We start from the raw sequence: 21,594 nt of genomic DNA, 5'->3' as shown, positions 1-21,594 counted from the left end.
AGTGAAATTTCACCAGATTGAATTATAACCCATGGTGGGCTTATTTTAAAAAGCAATATAATATTTCATTAACTATTGCCTAGCAAAATTTTGTATAATTCACAAATATTGCCCTATTGTTTCTTAAAATTCTACTGCAGCCCATCCACCTTTTCTCTGTTCAAACATGATATCTATTGTTGAGATGAGAACAGATTTATTTTGGCCAAAGACAGTGCAAATTCAGATATATTTAAATTCTAGGCTTCTGCCTATGCCCAAGACATCTTTTAGAAATATGAAAAAGCATTTGGAAAGATTTTAAGTCTCTTTCTACTTAAAAAAGTGCACCTAAACCCATTATGAAAATCCATCAAAGATCAACTCATATTAGTTTTGAAAATCATGGAACTTTGGTTTTATGCATTACTAGGCGTGGAGCAAGAGGTGGAGCTTCAGCATCTGACAGAGAACTGTCAGCCGAGTGCAGTTAAGAAAGTAATAATTCTACTCAACCTATTCAAACTGTTCGGTGCTGTCTGGCTCATACCAGCACCTTGGTCTGTACGCAGAAACGAACAGGTACAGCTATAGGTCATTGAATGTCAATGAGAGACACTCCCACTGGCCCCATCTATTCATATTTCGGAGCCTCATTTAGTGCCTGCTGAAGCTTCAGTGTCCTTTTCAAAGATATCTTGGGGTACCCTTATTGCAGCTCGCTTCCCCTTGATCCACATCAGAGAGAAATTTCTCTAGAAAAGCCCTGAGCGAATAGAGGCTTTAGATGGCATCACTGGCACTGAGGAATGGATGAAGGCACCAGTCTGATGTCAGAACTGAGCTGTCACATATGTTCTGCTACAGATACGTACGCTAGAGCATAGCCATCCACCTCAAATGTGAATCCAGGTCCAGTGTTCCCTGTGGTAAATGGAGTAATGGGATCTTCTGGTTGAGAGCCTTTAAATAAACACAATGAACTGTTCATAGCAGTGCCCTACAGCCTCATTCAAAAGTTTTTGTACAAAAAGTGAAATGTTTCTTATTCACCTGCTGCAGGGAAATTTGTGGAGGGAAAATATATTTACCCACAACTGGACTGTGTTTATAACACCAGAGAAATCAGCAGGAAAGTATTTAGAAAGAGTACATGTGCTATAGACCAGATTTGGTTTCAGAACCAATGCGACTGATTTTCCCTTCTTCTCATCACAATGTGCCATGCAATATCCAGATGATGTTAGCAACGCCATCAGTCTGGGTGTTAGCCAAGGCGTCCTCTCCACTTTTATTTCTTTTTTTCACTGTGCATGAATCACTTCTATTGGTGAAAAAAAACAAAGAGGATATGGCAAAAAGAAATAAAAGCATTATTAAATGTTTTTGTAAATGGGATATATATTGTCTGCTGCTTGTCATTTGATACTGTATCCAAGTGCACTAAAAAGAGTAATAAAGTGCTGATGCAACGTGGAATTTTTTGTAATGGAAATAGATTTATTTTTAAAGGCCCTCCTATTATAGATTAAGATATGAAAAAAGGAACTGACAGCTTTACAAAAGGAAATAAAATATAAGTCGCAGCAGCCACAAAATTTAAAATCTTTGGTATGTAAATAAAATGCTCTGTTCTTTTGATAGATCTGGGGAATTTTAGCGGTCGGACAAGAAGTGCTGTGTCTGTACGTGAAGGTCAAGGAGTTGTTCTGATGTGTTCCCCTCCACTTCATTCGCCAGGTACAGTAGGCTGCAGCTTTTTTGCACACTGGTCCTTTACAGTATGCTCATTATTGGATGCTCAGTATTTTAGATACAAGTTGTATTTGATTGCAGAACTTCAAAAATAAATATCCACCATTCTGTTGACAGTTTTTGGAGTATCAAAGGGGTAATTAAAGCTTGTATACTGCAAATGGCACTGAGTAGCAGCAGAATTTCTGTTACAAGATTGTCTTATTCCCAGTATAAAACTTGAATGTAATAACAATAGTCTCCATGCCACCAGTGGTGAATATGTTGCCTTAAGGTCACAGAAGACTTCTTTTGGAGTTTAGAAGCCTTCAGAAATTGTTGCAAATGTCACTGTCAAGATACAGTTGTTGAATACAAATTGCCTTTTGTTTTCAGTAGTACAGCCATGATTTTGGTTGCTTCCTTTTGCTGTACAGCTTAGTTTCCAGTACATCTGCATCATTGCGAGAAGTCAGAAATATCATAAATACCATGAAATGCCTGTGGATTCCAAATGAAAGTGTAGATATTCCAGAGAGGTTACATTTTTGTTTTTCAAATTGGCATTCCTGCAATGTCTGCAGATAGCTAAGTACATCTTTATATTTGCATACCATATAACACCTGGAGACATGGTGCTAGACAGAATATCTTGTTTTTCAGTAGCTGCAGTATAGCCTATCCTTTTCCCCTTCAGGAAATGAGGTCTGTACTGATGGGATTTTTTCTTCATCCAAATCTGAGCCCTGGAAAAAGTCACACTGCAGAGGGAAGAGATGCAGAAAATAACATCTCCTCTGGGTTTCTGTTAGAGAAATGTGTTCAGTTTCTATTTATTCTGGAATGATTGTTATTACTGTGTTACAATTATCAATGTAATTAACGCTTTTTATCTTCTGGTCATCTCTATGTTTTTCTCTCTTCTGAGTACGTTCCCTCGTTATGGTTGCCTTTATAATGTCTTTCTGAGGTTGACACTACAGTCTCTATGTGATGGAATTGAGTACATGATGTTAAGGCTTGATTGTGATAAGTAAACTGGGAGGGAAAAGATGTAGGCAGAAAAAGTGAGGGGCAGCTTCAACACCACAGCTGAATTTGATTTCCCCAAACAAACTGAGAGCGTAAGGATAGATGGGCATCAATAGTGAAGTTGTCATATGCCTTGTAACAGCTGTCATTCCACAAAATGCACCTTATATGTCACCAAACTGCCTATAAATTTTTCCCTAAAATTATGCTTTTAAACTTATATTTAGACAGATTCCAATGCAATGTTCTACTGTAATACACACATTGCCTTTGATGGTGAAAAACTGGTATCTTTCATTTTCACCAGTGGGCCAGCAAAACCCCTGCTGTGGAAACTACTGTGCTCACAGGCACCATTCAGTTGGTTTAGTTTATATTGTTTGAGCACTGGTATGCTATGCCAGCAGGAAAATTACTTCTAGAAAAATATTTTGAGCCCCTGTTGGCATAATTTTGTCACCATAGCTATGCCAAGAAAGGTTCTGCAGTGTAGAGGAGTAATCACTGAAAGCTGAAAAGTTGCATTGATATGCAGATGTAAACACAACCTCATGTGAATGGGAAGGGGACTTGGCCTCCCTTTCTTTTGTTCACCGTGTAATGCAGAATCACATGCAATTTCCCTCCAGCTCCCTACTTGCAAAATACTGAGGGGCTGTAAGTCCTCGCAGTACTGCAATGGGACTGCAAACAGTATTAGTGCAATGGGACTGCAAATGGTATTAGTACAATAGCTGGAGTCTCCTGGGAAAGGAGAGAGCTACCTCCGTGGGCCTTCCAAAAAATTCCACACCTGGTGATGTTTCAACAATAAATCATTTCATGAAGTTCTGGCAATAAGGTACAAGACATTGTACTCTCTACTCTGCTGAGACCCCACCTGGAGTACTATGTCCAGCTCTGGAGCCCTCAGCACAAGGAAGACATGGACCTGTTGGAGCGGGTCCAGGAGAGGGCCAGAAAAATGATCGGCGGATGGAACACCTCTGCTATGAAGAAAGGCTGAGAGAGTTGGGGTTGTTCAGCCTAGAGAAGAGAAGGCTTCGGGGAGACCTTCTTGCAGCCTATCAGTACTTAAAGGGGGGCTTATAAAAAAGATGGCGGCAAACTTTTTAGCAGGGCCTGTTGTGACAGGACAAGGGGGAATGGCTTTAAACTAAAGGGGGGTAGATTTAGACTAGATAGAAGGAAGACATTTTTTAAGCTGAGGGTGGTGAAGCACTGGCAGAGGTTGCCCAGAGAGGTGGTGGATGCCCCATCCCTGGAAACATTCCAGGTCAGGTTGGAGGGGGGCTCTGAGCAACCAGATTTAGTTGAAGATGTCCCTTCCCATGGCAGGGGGGTTGGACTAGATGACCTTTAGAGGTCCCTTCCAACCCAAACTATTCTATGATTCTATGATTGTGAAAGATGACTGCCAGATCAGAGTCAGTTTGTGAAAAATAATTTTGGACAAAAGCAGAACTTTAAGGGAGAAGTGTGTGAATTCAATTCTGAAATTAAGCAGTGAATATGAAAATTATCTTCCAGCTACAAAACTCTCTTGCAGAGCAGAGGAACTTCAAGGATTTGTGTGCAGGAACATCTAAAATACTTTTTTTCTTTTTTTTTAAAGCATTCAGTTTCTGGATACTCCATTTCAGTTTCTGTGTGTGATTTACAAAGATGGTATTGTCCTCTAAATAGTCCTAAGAAATTTTGACCCTTAAAATCACCTGGGATACAAACTTTCAAGTGAATACTAATCTATTGTAGTTAATATATCTAAGCTAAAGACTATTTAAACCATGTTTGAAATGTGTGAACATCTAACATTAACAAGACCGTGACTTATGGGGGTGTTTCTGATGATAGAGAATTTTTTGTGGATGAACACCGCACGCTCTGCTATATTGATTTATGCACATTGATCAGCACCTTTAGAAATAATTTTCACTTACTTATCCCAGGAGATAAATCCATGATACAATATCAAACCTAATCATTCTCCACAACCTTGTAAGCAATTCGTCCTTCAACAGAATCCCATTCCTCAATCTCTAAAGTAAATAACTACTTATAAACTTGCCTCAGAATTTCAGGATTGAGCCCTTTTAGAAAATGACAATGTAATTGTGGGAAAAGAAAGATGACTTAGTGAAAGAACACTATATTAAAAGAGATATGTTTATTAACATGTTTTCAAATAGAAGATAAAGTAAATACTTTTCTTTGAATAATACCTACATTCCATTCTTACAGAACACAATTCTAGAAAAATCTGAAAGTCTTTACAAAGCACCACTGACTGAAAAAATACTACACTAATTTCTTTTGACAAGAATTTAATCAGAAAACAAGTTTCATATGTATACAGACTTGATTTCTGTTTATTCATGCTGTGATATATTATCAAGAGGTAATGCAATAAACAAAGAAACACACACAAACTTGTGATATTTATAGATTATTGATGTAGGTTTTCATTAGATTGTTGTCCAAATATTTTACAGAGGAAATAAGAAAGAAAAAAAAAAGCGCACCTGAAATATATTCAGAATATTTGCAGCGCAGATTCAGATGAGAGAATTATTTCTTGGTTTTAATAAATGAGTTTGTTAAGTTATTGTCATCTTTGCTGAGAAATAGCTGAGCAGCGAAATGAGGGAGTTTTTTGGGAGAGACGCTATCCCCTCTTTCAGAATGGTGAAGGAAAATACATTCAACAAAAAGGATTTTGTGCAGACTCCTTATGACAAACAGCCACTGGCAGATTCGCACCTCCTGCTTTACCTGGACCATCACTCCAAAAAAATGCTGCCTCTGACTTCATTTGGAGTCCTGTAGCATTTTAATATGTCTACTCTAGAAGCTTTTCCACTAATATTTTTTTGTTGCAAATCATTAAGTTGTCCCTTGTGAAACATATTAATTGTGGGTAATAATAATAGTCGATAATCCATAAACATAATATTTTATCCTTTTTTTTTTCTTCCATAAACATAACATTTGATTCTTCCTCACCCCCCCATTAGTTTTTTCTCCAAGATGGATTTCCTAGACAGTTAACTCTTAGGTACCCTTGGTAAGTGAGAGGTTCATTAATTACTGACTGCTTAAATAACAAGCTTTGTTTGATGTCTCCATTTTAAAAGGCCTCTACTGCTTTTTTCCATAAACAGGATTATGGCTTTTCATTGTGGTGTTCTAAAGGATGTAAATATAGGGTTTTATTCAGTCATTTAATCATCTTAATTACAAGGTTTACCATAGCAAGATTAAAAATGAATGGAAGATTTCATCCATATTTACATGTTTCTCTCAGAATTAATACTTTCAGCTGAGCTTTTTAAGGCTTTTATTCAAAGCTTTCAGTATGAGCTTAAGAGAATGACGATTCCCATTGTTAGATGAGAACAGCAGTGATGCGCACAGGGGAAGGCAGATGCATGCTCCCTCCCGCCTCAAAGAGACGCTGCCGTCTGGAGGGAGCATGGCTACTTAATCTTTCCACAGCATGTAACATCTGTACAGATGTTAAACTATAACTTTTTAAAATCTCTTTCTAAAGGACAAAGCTGATCTTACCCAGTTTGGAAACTGTGTTATAGGCTGCATCTTTTATGTCTCCCCTTTAGTGTTATAAAACTGTAGTTTTCATGAGAAATGCTTCACCAAAGATGACTAATGCTAGTGCTATGGGGATCACAGTCCTTCCCATGCATCTTCTGGATGTCTGCATAGTGTGTTGCTAAACTAGTAAGCTGCTAAAACAAAACTCTTTCTACCAAGGTCCAGAAGGTTTTGCCCGGTTCTTCTATTTCACACACAGCTGTCCTAGTCCTCATATTAACTGGAGAAAGTCATGTCAAATAATGTTTTTTTAAGTTGTTCTGTGCTCCTGTTTGTGTGTACTTTGGACATAAACAGAAAACTACTTTGGAATTAAGCACAAACCAATCACTTCTCACTGCTCAGGGTCTGCAAAAGGAATCTGAAAGCTACGTTTGCATTAAAACTGCAACTTTGGGCTGCAGCTCCACTACAAGTAGGAAACCAAGTCCAACTGAAGCGCAGTAGCTCTCTAGTTAGAACTCCCCTGGTTAGGCCCATACTGCACACATTATACATAGAAAAAACAAGGCAGTCTCTAAGTGACCTCATTCATAGAATCACAGAATCATAGAATAGTTTGGGTTGGAAGGGACCTCTAAAGGTCATCTAGTCCAACCCCCCTGCCATGGGCAGGGACATCTTCAACTAGATCAGGTTGCTCAGAGCCCCCCTCCAACCTGACCTGGAATGTTTCCAGGGATGGGGCATCCACCACCTCTCTGGGCAACCTCTGCCAGTGCTTCACCACCCTCAGCTTAAAAAATGTCTTCCTTCTATCTAATCTAAATCTACCCTCCTTTAGTTTAAAGCCATTCCCCCTTTGTCCTGTCACAACAGGCCCTGCTAAAAAGTTTGCCACCATCTTTTTTATAAGCCCCCCTTTAAGTACTGATAGGCTGCAAGAAGGTCTCCCCAAAGCCTTCTCTTCTCTAGGCTGAACAACCCCAACTCTCTCAGCTGTATTCATTAGGTACATGATGAGGTACAATTAAGTACAATGAGTACTCTGTGCTCATTCAGGTACAGAATTGTTAGGAGTAGACTTCTCCAGGCAACTTAGTTATGATAACAAGATTGTTATATTTGGGCTGGACTGCCCTCATTATGCTCATTAGCTTGTTTACAGGTAATTGGCTCTGGTATCTGCATGCAAAACACAGCAAATTCTGGTCTGAACTCATCCATACACCCTCTGGCTCTCCGTTTACTAAGCTGGCTTTTGTGAATGCAATTCACAGATATCTAACTTTATGTATATGAAGGTCACAAGGTTATCTTAAGGCTGTGGATTCAGTCCCAGGATCCAGGCACCTAACAGTGGCATTTCAGAGAACTTCCGTATTTATGTGGATCTAGCCATTACCAGTTTCTTCAAAATTGTAGGAAGCCTGCATGAACTTAGATCTCTGAATCTCTCTCTCTCTAAACATGACTGGATGCTACTTCACCATGCTAACCTGTCACTACAGGTGAGATTTCTTCCTGATCATGATTTGTGATATCAATATAGTTCTGTATGTATTAAACAGTAAAGTAACATCCAGTTATTTTCTATGATATATTTTTTTTCAAATCTGACTTTTCAAATCAACTTTAGCATAAAAAGCTATATAGTTTGCTTCCAGGAGAGACCAATGTGTAGGTGAAAGTCACATTTCTTCTCTCACCTTGAGAACAAGGAGGACTGTTTTGCTGGTTCCTATCAAAGCACTGACCACTTGCAGTATTCCCAGAACAACAGCTGGACAGGTCATACCCCCAACCATGACTCTGCCTTAAGCTAAGCAGAACTTATTCATCAGTCAGTACCTTCTATTACTAGTTTGTAGAAGTGAATATGTATGAAACTGGTGATGGCAAATAGAACATTTCACATTCACTGGACATAACTATCATCTCCTCCTAACTGCTAGGCTTGCTGGGAAGGGAGAACTGTCCAATACCCTCATGCTTCTCCTTCTACTACCAAAAGTAAGATTTAGAGGAACACTGAAGTTTGGGGGTTGTTGTTTTCTTTTTTTTTCCTTAAGAGTTATATTAATGTTAAAATGGAAGCCAAATATGTGTCCTAGACTTAGCAAACAGTTGACCTGTAGTAAAGGGATCTATATGAAGACATACAGGACACCCATCTTAACTCTGTTTTGTTTCTCTCGTAATTGCATGCCATAGTTTGTTTTCACTCATTTTAATTTGTTGTGGGACCATGATGCTGAGTAACAGAAACAGGCCACTTAAGTAATGGTATTAGAAAATGATTGCTAACTGTACAGGACAGAAAAGTTTCTTTAATAAACCCTTAATATGTCAAATATAGAAGACAAGACGGCACAACTTCTCTATCATTTCTTTACATGTCCATAACATATAAATGATCATAATGTACATATAAAATGTTTTAAAAACACTGTTTTGAGAGCCACATGTATCGACTGAATGAGTTAGCTGTCATGAGTTGAAGGGTTCCTGCACTTCCCTCTTAGGCTTTACTAAATTTTTTTTTATTTGACTTTAACTGAATGCTAACGAAACTTGAACTTTGCTTTTCAATAATGGGAGAAAAAAAAGTGTTAGAAGACAAGTTCACAGTCCTTTAAACTCTATATTCCTGTCCTAATTCTGGGTTAATTCCATAGGGTCATCTTGTCTCTTCACGCACATTTTCCCCTGGAAGAATCATGAAGACGTTTCCTTCTTGCATCCCTTACTTTATCACTTTTACTAGACTGCTTTTGAAACTTTCTTGTCTAGTAATGCTAATTCCCATGTGTGTTATCACTAAAGTGAATGTCCATGGCCCCTGATACAGCTCAATATAGGAATCTGTATTCTTTATCTGTGCAACTGATTGATGATTATGCCTGTAGTTTTCATTATGGAATGAACAAACACAATTAACTTTTTTTTTTTTCTTTTATGGTCTTTTCATTACTCAATACATGACCAGTAATTTTGCTGCTGACTTCCCTAGAGCACTTTATAGGGTTTCCTTCCTCAATCTTGTTGAAGGCATGCATCTGAGGATATGAAATTTAAGAGTTTGGGAATGGTAGAATTTTCTGTAGGGTAGCATTGTAACAAGCTATGTTTGCCAATGAGGAGTTACTCCCAGTCTATTGGCAATGTGTTGTTATTAGATTTTAATTACATTTTAATGATTTGCATGTGCCCCAAATTCTAGGCAATGTCTGTATAGTAGGTATATGGATAAATAATTATTAACGATTTAAACTTTCTTGACAGAGAAGTCTAAATTTTCTCTTATTTTTATTTTTTTAAAATAATTTGAAAAGTAATAAATGAACAGAAATGCATTACTGGTCCAACTGTAGTAAATCCTCCCAAGGAACTTGTAATTTGTTTTTCTTTTTTTTTTAATTTTCCAAATGTTATCGCTGTTTATAAATCATCCCCACCCCCTTAAAAACACTAATAATTATTTCAAAAAATACACTAAGCTACACTAGAAACTGAAAGTTTAATGTCCCTAGACCCACTGGATCATTCACTGGAGCTGTTCTTCCCCTCAGGGACTATGAAAATGTAGTGAAAGAAAGCTGGTTGACCTTGGCCAATTAAGGTAGCCCACAACGAAGGGGCAGCCGTGACAGGGCTCTGCTTAAGGGATGTGTGCTGTAGTTTCACAGCCACACTATTGTCAACAAATATTATCCCATCTGCCAGCTCAGGAGAATCGAAGTGAAAGGAGATACCAAGAGGGAGGAAGCATGGGAGATTAGTTAATTTTAAAAAATGCATTGAGTGTGTTGGCCCTCAGGCTCATGCTCTATTGCCTTTCAGGCACCAGCCGTATGTGGCTATTTGTCTACAGCTTGACAAATGGGACAACAATGATGAAAAGTTTCTGTAGTGGGCAAGCTCCTCTTCCCTAGAGACAAGTTACTAGCCTGTTACTGAGATGTCCCAACAAATTAGACATAACTATTCAGGAACCCCTCAATCCAGTGATTAAACAAGACAGTATTGTCCTGCCAGGTTTAGCAGAAATGTTTGTTCATGGTATCACAACCGTATTTCTCTAACTAGTGTTGTAAAGGTACCAATTAAAGTAGGAAACGGTGTTGCAAAAACTTTTTTCTGTGGCATAGGCTATATAACTTCTAAAGTAGCAGGAGCCCATAGATTTAAGTTTGGAGTAGCATACAGCAGTTACAGTCACAGAGGTACAGGGCTCTCTCGCAAAACTGACCCTCTCATAATAATCTTCCTATTAGTCTCCATTTGCTATTTAGTTCTGATGTTTTACTAAGCTGGTGGCTGGAACAATATCGTTTTACAAATATGTCAGTTAGTTAAAAGTCAGAAAGCCTATTTTGTTTAAGATAGAAAATTCCTAATTAGTCCCCATCACCTCTCCACTTCATGCCACGGAAAAGAATAGAGTGAGAGTGCACATGTTAATCAGCGTAACTAAGGAGAAGCCGCCAGAAATGCAATGCTGATCAGACAGCTGAAACAAGAGGAAACATAAGAAGGGGGAAGAGATGAGAAATTATTCATTTCTAAGGGTCTGGATTCTAACTTTTTATCTCCATTACCACGGTGTGGAAATCTTAAAGGATTAAAAAAAGGATGAAAACAGTGGAGTTTTCAGAAAATGCAACTCTTCCCAGACTAGGCATGATTAACTGAATTCAGTGGTGATTCTGGTAGAGATGACTACTGAAAATGTTAGGAGGACAGTCTTGATTCAGAAGGAGAAAGCTTTGGACTGAACTCTTCTGAGTCAGTTATTCCTTATTTTGTAAGTACAATAAGAAAGTGAACTTAAAACCATTTGAGGTGATGCAATGCTTAATGAAACATAGATTTTCATATAGGCTTATTTAATCAGTTCAGGAAGATTGTTCCAAATAAATGAAGCAGTATGAAAACAATTCTAGTTGGGATATCTAGTTTTCATTTTTCTTTCTCTAAGGGGAAACTATAAATTGTTTAGAAATATATATCTGGGTATATTTATGTTCTTTTTTCCTACCCAATACAATTGTAACTGGCATGAAGGTAGTTATCACTTAACAGTAAATATGTTAAAGGCAATTGCTTGGATTTTTCAAGGAGAAAATGACTGAATAGATATAAGCATAATATCATAGAGTTCAGACAAAAATCTGAATGATTACAGCCAAATCCAAACCCCTGTGCAGCAGCACATGTGCATCCTTTATCTTCTGACAATAAAAGATGCTTTCCAGAGAAATAACAGTGGAAAAATGACTTTTTTTTTTAACACAATGCCATCTTTTTAACAATGTAACGATTAATACCACACTTATTTCTGATAATTTGATTGCCTACTTCCGTCTCCTGTGTTCTCATGCTATGTTCCAATATTGTTAAAATCATTGCTGATGACTTCATTAGCCAGCTATTACAATTCCTGTTGCGTTGATGCTATTACCCTAGAGCAGAGAATCTGTAACTGGAAAATTTCACTTCATTTATTGGTTTATTGAAGCGTTAATTTTCATGGTATTTTCCTCTTTCAATAATTAAGAAAGTCTTCCATTGGAGACTGCAGAGATAAAAGTTCAGTAAGAAGACGGGAAATGGAAAGAAGGATATAGATAATACTGATGAAAGGTTTGTCTCAGTTTGGCTTTTCCTGCAGAACCACAAGGTCCTTTAGGAGTTTAGCAAGCTACCATGTAGTTTCAATCCTGAAGAGTCTATTTCAGCTCTGCCAAGTGCAAGATGGAAGGAAGGAGCATTACCCATTTTACAGAGGATAACAGAAGATGATCTATAAAGAAAATTTCAAGACTAAAATTGCACTTATTTACAGTCCAGATCTTGTGACTTTACAACATCACGCTTCATGCCTAAAATGCAAAGGGCTTTGAAAAACATGATTAGTCTTCTGAAAACTATGCACGTACTCAGCACAGGAGAGAGCAGAACTGCCTGTTGTTTGCATTACTTTAATAATGATATTTCTTTTAGAAAAAAAGAATTAGGGAGAGCTGGACAAATATCTTCTTTTTCCATGTGATATATATATATAATGTGACACATCAGGTGTTACTTTGACTGCTATTGCTAAGAGGTTGAGGAGGAAAGTTTATAATCATGGGACACTGCCCTAGGCTGAAAGTAAGACAACAGAAGGCTATGTATTATCTCTAAATAACAATTATGTGACAAGTAGAAGATGGATGGAAGTAGTTCACTGGGTTTCCAGTAGTGCAGAACAATATGCACAGGGATTCAACAGTGTATTGTCTGTATGTAGAAACAGGTAAGAGTTACAGTCTCTACATTGTTAAATTTTAAATGATTGATTGTTGCTGAGGTTATTTGTAGTGATTTATTTGTACAACAATGTTGAACATCATTATCAGCATTCTAGGGCAGTTTGCTAATGTGTCATGTATCTTTCTCTTCATCTGCACTTTGAGTTATTTTTTAATTAAGGTGAAAGAAAAAAATCTGTCACTGTCATTCTTAATACTTAAAAATTGTCTTTTGGGACTATAAATTTGGTTTTATGTTATTCTCTGAAGCATATGTTCACATGTTGCATTGTGTTCAGAAAGATGTAATGGAGGATCCATTCCTTGGAACATTTAAGCCTAGAAAATACACCAAGAAGGAGCTGAGCACTAGACCTTGAGCATCTGGGGGATTATGTGATTTATACTGCTAATTTTTTTTTGAACATTTGAAAATCAAATTCAGAGGGAGGATGAGGGGGTAGCTACCCATCTCCAATGTTCATTTACACAGCTCCTAAGGATTCATTGACTAAAACTTTTTGTGTGTGTGTTTTGGCATTTCTTGTAGATGTACAAAGAGATGGTGTGGAGAGGAAAGAGTATTAGAAATCAAAAGAATTATGTAGTGGAGATTTCACTTTGACTATGCCTGATTCATGACTGCTGGGAAGTCACTTCCTTCCATCTTCTTCAGTTTTCCCATATAAAAGTGATGATAATGGTACTGCCCCTGATTTGAGATCTTAGAAAAATAAATACCATACGAGCAAAGCAACAGGCCCAAGGAAGATCCATCAATCATATCGTTCCATGGCCATGATGGAATTCACCAAACACTGACCTGCAGATAGACCCAGAAAACCCTTTAAATTTATATTAAAACACCTAGCACCAAGAGAATATAAAGCAGAGAGGCAGTGGGGTGTATCTTAAGTTCAATATGTGCAGCCATACAAAGGCAACTCTGCGGACTCCAAGCAAACAGTTTCTGCCAATACAATTCCTATGACAAAAACTGCATGTAAAGAGTAGTGAAGGCTGTTAGAAAAAACTGTGTTTTGAAGTATAAACTAGAACTGCAGTAGCCTTTTTTCATTTTTGCACCCAGAAGCCTGAAATTAAATCTTGTTAAATAAATCTTTCTGCTACTATTAATCCTTCCTGGCATTAGGAATCAAGCTGAATGAGAGATAAAGTGACAAATTTAAGTTGCTCGCTTTCTTAGAAGCACAAAAAGCCAAACTGAAACATACATATAAACTCCTTGAGAGACTGATACTCTGATAACTGGAGTATTAATGAGTATTTTCAGCCAAATTACAGAATTTGCTTAACAGAGTTTCTGTTGCTAAATGATGAGTAGAGGAAAGCTAGGGATGCAGACATTTTGCATCTCTCAGCTGAAAAAGAGATAATGTCACTCTTGCACTTGACAGAGCGATATTCCACAAATTTGGATTATCATCATCCTATCATTACTTTGATTTTTTTTTCTTTTGATGAATGTCCTAGTAACATCTTTGAAATGCATTAATCTATTGGTATCGTCGCAGTAGTCATAAAATGAAATTTCTGTGTAATGCAGCAGCCCACTTGGGTGCAGGATTCTGGGGTTCACCGCAGGTAACACTGCTCTGGAGTACGATTTTTCATTGTGCTCACCCCTGCAGCAGACTTAGGTAAGAAGAAGTAGACCATGACGGAGTAAGTATCACACCAGTGCCATTAAAATGTAGAGAAAATCAAGTATCATAGCATGATCAGAGAACAACAGAGATGTAAAGTGTGAAAGAGAAAAAAGGAGAAAAAAATTACTTTACATTCTGTTGAACGTTTTGCCAGAGAAAATAATTTCTGTATATATATATATTTTATACAATGATGTGTTTTCCTAAGCATTAAACAATATCCTCATTATATTCCAATGCCACACTTTTCATAGAATCATAGAATCATAGAATCATTAAAGTTGGAGAAGACCTCTAAGATCATTGAGTCCAACTGTCAACCCAACACCACCATGCCCACTAAAACATGTCCCTAAGTGCCTCATCTACTCGTCTTTTAAATACCTCCAGGGATGGGGACTCAACCACTTCCCTGGGCAGCCTGGTCCAATGTTTAACCACTCTTTCAGTAAAGAAATTTTTCCTCACGTCCAATCTAAACCTCCCCTGGTGCAACTTGAGGCCATTTCCTCTCGTCCTATCGCTAGTTCCTTGGGAGAAGAGACCGACACCCACCTCGCTACAACCTCCCTTCAGGTAGTTGTAGAGAGCAATGAGGTCTCCCCTCAGCCTCCTTTTCTCCAGGCTGAACAACCCCAGTTCCCTCAGCCGCTCCTCAGCAGACTTGTTCTCCAGACCCCTCACCAGCTTCGTTGCCCTTCTTCAGACATGCTCCAGCACCTCAATGTCCTTTTTGTAGTGAGGGGCCCAAAACTGAACACAGTATTCGAGGTGCGGCCTCACCAGGGCCGAGTAGAGGGGCACGATCACTTCCCTACTCCTGCTGGCCATAGGTGTTTTAATAATTCTATAAAGTCAGTAGTATTGATTAAAAAAGCTGCAGTGCTAATGTTTAAATTCTGAATTAAGTTCTCTGGTATTACTTATTTAGACTGTTTAACTTTATTGGTTTTTACCATCCACTTTTTTTTTGCTTTTCATAGAAAATAGAATTGTACAGTGACATCTGCATTACCTGGTATGTTATAAAACATAGAACATCAATTTATGTGGAGCATTCAGGATTTTTCTACATAAGTATTTATTTCCATTCCTACCTGATTATAGATGAGTATCAAGAGTAGAGCTGTTGTTAGAATTCTTTTATTTCTTTCAAAAGATTTTTAAAACTTCCTATTTGTAGTTCATCTGCCTTGTGGTCAGAGTTTTCTCTCCTCAGTGTTTTTCTTCCTTAAAAAACTTCTTTCAGTCCTAACCACAAATTTATTTGTTTCCACCATCAGCTTTTTTCCCATAAATTTACATAATTTTCACATTTTCTTTACTTACATAAGAAAACAATATATGTTGATAAAGTGGCCTTAAATTCTGAAATTATAGAGTGTCTAAACATTCCTTTACATGAAAAGATTACTGAGAATATGGTATCTCAAAAATTATTTCAAAATATGTCAAGAAAATCAAATGTCTTTTTTTTTTCTTTTTCTTTTTTTTAAATAAGGGAGGGCCCATAGCCAGGCTGAGTTTGAGTTCTGCAAAGTTACTGTGACATAATATTAAACACTGAATGTGTAGGCAATAAGATGATAATGAGGTGTTAAGAAACAACCAATACAGATTTGTCAAGAACAAATCATATCAAATTTAAATCTTTTTTCTTTGAAAGTGTGAATGGTCTAGAGCAAAAGAAAGGCATATTTAGCATTTGTGAATGACTCCTAGCTGCAAGAGGTTACAACCACTGCAGAGCACAGAATGAGAATTCAAAAAGATCAGTACATTGGAGCAATGGCTTGCAACGAGTAACACAGAATTCAGCAAAATGCAGATTACTATACTTAACAAAGATCAATTTTACAGATAGAATAAAGGGAAATAAGTGATTAAACAGCATTCTTCCTTAGAAAAATACTGCTATTACAGAAAATGGAATACTTAGTAGAATGGAAAATTCCATACTTAAATACTAGGATATACCAAGAAGACTGCTACCTATAGAGTACGAGACTATTATTCCAATTATCAATAATGTCAATGTCTCAAATAGAATAACATGTCCACCTTTGGGTCCTACAGTATAAGATGTAGAAAAGCAGTAGAGATGACAACAATAAAACTAAGTAGAAGATTTGAAACCATGACTTTTAAGGAAAAGTTGAAGAGATTTGGTTGATCTAGCCTCAAGAACAGAAGCCTGATACAAACAAGGATAATGGTCTTCCATTGTAACTGTAAAAGTTGAATATAGGTCATCAACAAGGTGTTTTCAGAACTTTCAATATGGTAAGTTGAAGAAGTAATAAACAGTATTGCAAAAAAAAGGAAATGTATACAAATATAAAGGAAAACCATCTAATTATTAACTAAGCAATGAAATAGCTTATTCTGAAAATCTAAATTTAGGAATTTAACTCACTGGACATTTTTAAAGACTGGGCTGATAATATCTGATCTTGTCTGAGGACAAAAGGAGAGCCTGAAGGACATGTGTTCTTGAGCTCCTTTTGATCACAGTATTTTTATTCTTTCTGGAACTGATTTTTTTTTTTTTTTTTTTTAATATGAAAATCATGCCAGTAACAATCAAATACACATAATAACCTAGCATCCTTTCCCAGAAGCCATATTTTTGTTGTATGCTATGTGGTCTCTTTAAAGAGCATAGGAATGAGAAAGAGATTTCATCGGTCTGCACGTTTCAATGACTGGCTACATTTCATACATGTCAAATGTACAAATGAGACTATATTGGCTGTGTACATTGATAATGACAGTATAATATTTGTATCCTCCAGTACAAGATCAGTCCTGACAGTACACTTACCTTTTCTACCATACTTTTAGTTATTGGCTGTGTGAATGGTTATAAGAAAGAAAATATTTGAAGATTTATCACTGTAATTAAATCCGAACAAAGACAAATATGTGATTGGTAGAATTGTGTTTCAGGTAAGTGAGCAGTAGATACAGAGCCCCCAGAGCAGAAAAGAAGCAATTTCATTGCTAGCTGATAAATTGACAATATCTGTTTGCTCTATGTGGGTGCATTACAATGCAACAAATAAATTACCTTCATTAAATATTTTCTTGGAGGATTAATGAGCACTGATGATAAGTCACAGCAGCACAAAGAAATGCACCAAAATTATTTATCTGGTTATGGTGGGAGGCTGGAGGAACAACCCATAGTTATCATCCATCTTAGCTAAAAAGCAGCCTTGCCCCTTCTGAATGTGAAGTGTTCTCCATCATTAGAGAGTGCCGCATATTGCACCCTTATTCTGTGGCTGGTACAAACAATATCCAAACAGCAATTGTGATGATAAAGGTTAAAACTGGGCTTGAGATAAAATAAGGTTTTCTATTTTCAGCAGGGGAGACTTAGGCCTATATTTTTCTGATACTTTATTTTTTTTAAATAAAATATTTCTGAACGGTAAAGCAAAGCCGTCAGGCAAATTTCATGGTTTATAGCTATATATAGTAAATTCAGCCTGTAATCTTGAGTGTACTTTTTGCTGCTTTTTTATCAACAAAAAAAGAGAAGAAGCAAGTTCTCCAGAGTTGCTAAAATTTTCAGATTATCTCAGATTTTGGCTGTCATCAGTCATCAGTACCATTTACTCATCAACTACTGCCATCTTGTGGAATTGGGGTAATCAGGGGAAATCCTAAAAAGAGGAAGATAAACATATTTTCCCAATAGGATACTGGAGGAGATGGAGTACTATATCTCCCACTGCATCACAGAAAGAAGACAAAAAACACCATAACTCCATAGAAGTGCAATTATGGGATGTGTGTTTGCATGCTTTGCCCTTGAAGATGCAATATTTAACCATTGTATGGACAGTACATTTAGGTTTTATGTGGCCTTCAAGGAGTTTATATGGCGACTTTCTTGTTACGTCTTCACTTGCCACCAGAAATACCACTTAGCTGACAGGACTGATGAAAAGGCTGTCTAGAAACTGCATGTTAAAAGGATGAAACAAGCAATTTCTCAGGAGAAAAGCCTTGAAGCAAATCTGGGAAACATTCAGGCACTAACACAGGAATGAATATGTGGTGCTATCTGAATGCCTCCAGCACAGCTCTTGTTTTAATACTTAAGGGGTTATTTCTTGCTGACCCACAATGACAGAAAGACTTTTGCATTACCATAGTAGTGACATTTTCTGCATCAGAATGATATGTCCAAAAGCACAATACAGCACTAACATAAATGCTGATATATCAGTATTCCATCTTCATCCATTATGGGAAGTACGTCATGTTGTGACAGTTTAGGAATTAGTGTTGTGAAACGGAGAAAATAGATCTACAAAAATCATTTAAGAAATTATAGTAAACAAAATTTCACACCATAAATTCCTTTTGGCAGGAGATAGATGCTCTCTTCTCACTACTTTATCACCAAGTGGCCCAGATTTTCACCTACATAGCCCACTAAAAAGTACTTAACAAAAAATAGAACCAAACTGGACATTTGGAAAGCTTTCCAAATGACCTTCAGAAAACAGATACAAAACTTCTTGGAGACATTTTTCTGTAAACAAGTCTGGTCATTCATAAAAGGAAATACCAGTTTTGCGGTTACCAAAACAACTTAAATAATTTTCACACCGAGACTTTGCATATAACAGAACTTACCAGCAGAAGAGTCCTCCAGCCTAAGCCACAGGAGAATGTTAATTTACAACTGCCTCTATAATTCATAATTTCTCTGTCTTTTTACTCTCTGTTTCTGTTTGTGTTGATGAATAATATCTACATAAAATTTTCTTTTGTGTTGGCAGTCAACTGTAATTTCCAGGAAGGGCTCTGCATCACCTTTGTGGTTTTGGCATAGGTGTCACATTAAAAATAAAAAAAGATGGGCATAAAAATAAAAAATAAGCTCAGCATATATTCTGTAAAAATCCTCTAAACTACTGTATACTGCAGTATTCACAATTTCCTATTTTCACTTAAACTTTTTTTCCCTATTGAAAGCAAAATGAGTACAGCATGGAGAAACTATTTACTCAGTCTTTTCTCAAAAAGAGATGACTTCAGAAGGTTTGTATCTAGGGTAATTACTTCCTGATTTTACAGTTGTAGTTTGGTTTATTTAGGTTTTGGTAGCAATGACTTTTAGCTTCAAAATCTCTTGAAGCTCATCATTATTTACCTGTCAGGCTTGAAATGCATCTCTGGAGTTTAGTCTCCTATTAAAAAGTTAATACAATGACACTTGTGTTTTGTGCTTAGCCAAATGACACTGGTTCTAAAATCTTTTAACCTAGACCACTGTAGGAAAATATAGGCTTGAAGTTCACTAACAACTGGAGTGAGCTGTGTACAAATAGGCCTAGTGTCATCTGTTTGGTCTTAGGCTTCTTGTTCTGAAATTCAAAAAGTTCACTCAGCAGTTTGCCATTTTGTAAGAGTGGGATTTCAGATAACATTTAAATGCAAGCCTCTCTTGTAGTTTACATGTGCTCCTGTGCTGAACTGCTGTGGGACTTGTGTCATGTAACTATATTCACAGTTGTATTAGAATATTTTACTGTGCATGTACTATAGATGACAGACTTGTCTGTAGATAGACAGCAATGTTTTAAATGTTGATTCTCCATCATTCTCTCTTTATTAGTTATTTTTATATGTCATTGCAAACATTTGGGTATTCTCTTATGCATGATACTGCCAGAAGAAAACAAAACAAAACAAAACAAAAACCCAGGTTTTGTGCTTGGACAGCCTTCATTAGCAATTCTGTGGTTTAAGAACCCTATATTTTAATTTTGCTGGCATACAAACTGGGAACATTCAGAGCCCCAGAATATGAACATGTGGTGGGTTGACCCTGGCTGGAGACCAGATACCCACCAAAGCTACTCTATCCCTCCCCTCTTCAGCTGGACAAGGGAGAGAAAATATAATGAAAGGCCTGTGGGTCGAGATAAGGACAGGGAGAGATCACTCAGCAATTACTGTCACAGGCAAAACAGGCTCGACTTGGGGAAATTAGTTTAATTTATTGCCAATCAAATCAGAGTAGGATAATGAGAAATAAAACTAAATCTTAAAACACCTTCCCCCCACCCCTCCCTTCTTCCCGGGCTCAACTTCACTCCCGATTTTCTCTACCTCCTGCCCCCTCAGCAGCGCAGGGGGATGGGGAATGGGGGTTGCAGTCAGTTCATCTCACATAGTCTCTGCTGCTCCTTCCTCCTCAGGGGGAGGACTCCTCACACTCTTCCCCTGCTCCAGCGTGGGGTCCCACCCACGGGAGACAGTTCTCCACGAACTTCTCCAATGCGGGTCCTTCCCATGGGCTGCAGTTCTTCACGAACTGCTCCAGCATGGGTCTCTTCCACGGGGTGCAGTCCTTCAGGAACAGGCTGCTCCAGCGTGGGTCCTCCACAGGGTCACAAGTCCTGCCAGCAAACCTGCTCCAGCGTGGGTTCCTCTCTCCACGGATCCACAGGTCCTGCCAGGTGTCTGCTCCAGCACAGGCTTCCCATGGGGTCATGGCCTCCTTCAGGCACATCCACCTGCTCTGGCGTGGGGTCATCCAGGGGTGCAGGTGGATATCTGCTCCACTGTGGACCTCCATGGGTTGCAGGGGGACAGCCTGCCTCACCATGGTCTTCACCATGGGCTGCAGGGGAATCTCTGCTCCAGCGCCTGGAGCACCTCCTCCCCCTCCTTCTTCACTGACCTTGGTGTCTGCAGAGTTGTTTCTCTCACATATTCTCACTCCTCTCTCCCAGCTGCTGTTGCATAGCAGCATTTCTCCCCCTTCTTAAATATGTTATCTCAGAGGGGCTACCACCGTCGCCGATGGGCCCGGCCTTGGCCAGCAGTGGGTCTGTCTTGGAGCCGGCTGGCATTGCCTCTATCGGACAGGGGGGAAGCTTCTAGCAGCTTCTCACAGAAGCCACCCCTGTAGCCCCCTGCTACCAAAACCTTGGCACACAAACCCAATACAGAACACCAATGCATGTTTCATCCTCTACCGTGGCTGCAAATTTAGAAGTGTGAGACATTTGTACAATGGATCAATGTCAAGGTACACCCATTTTCCCATAATTGCAGTCATTCTCTTTAACACCCTTTTGTAATATTGCTTCTGCAAGATCATCCATCTATTTCTGTCAGCTAAAAACTATCGAGTCCCCAGATCCCAAGCCAGCTGTGGTTGTTTCTGACTGTTCTGCATAGCATGCATTGGAAATTGTAGAGTTTTCCTGAGATATTTCCACTGAAGCCTATGCATACTGTGTGGACATAACCCTCAAAATTATATTTAAGAATCTGCTGAACTCATTAACCAGGTCTAA

General features: G+C 38.1%; 1 protein-coding gene across 7 annotated transcripts in view; it reads left to right on the top strand.

Moving 5' to 3' along the window:
- Positions 1–21,594, top strand: part of CNTN5 (contactin 5) — a 721,166-nt gene that overhangs the window by 507,633 nt on the left and 191,939 nt on the right. For all 7 annotated transcript variants that reach the window (XM_076328246.1, XM_076328247.1, XM_076328249.1 and 4 more), the window contains one exon: positions 1,624–1,719. In XM_076328246.1, coding sequence (XP_076184361.1) covers positions 1,624–1,719 — 96 coding nt within the window. The remainder of the gene's footprint in view (positions 1–1,623; positions 1,720–21,594) is intronic.

Source organism: Aptenodytes patagonicus, chromosome 1, assembly GCF_965638725.1.
Source record: "Aptenodytes patagonicus chromosome 1, bAptPat1.pri.cur, whole genome shotgun sequence".
In the NCBI taxonomy this organism is placed as follows: Eukaryota; Metazoa; Chordata; class Aves; order Sphenisciformes; family Spheniscidae; genus Aptenodytes; species Aptenodytes patagonicus.
This window is presented reverse-complemented; position numbering and strand designations above follow the sequence as displayed.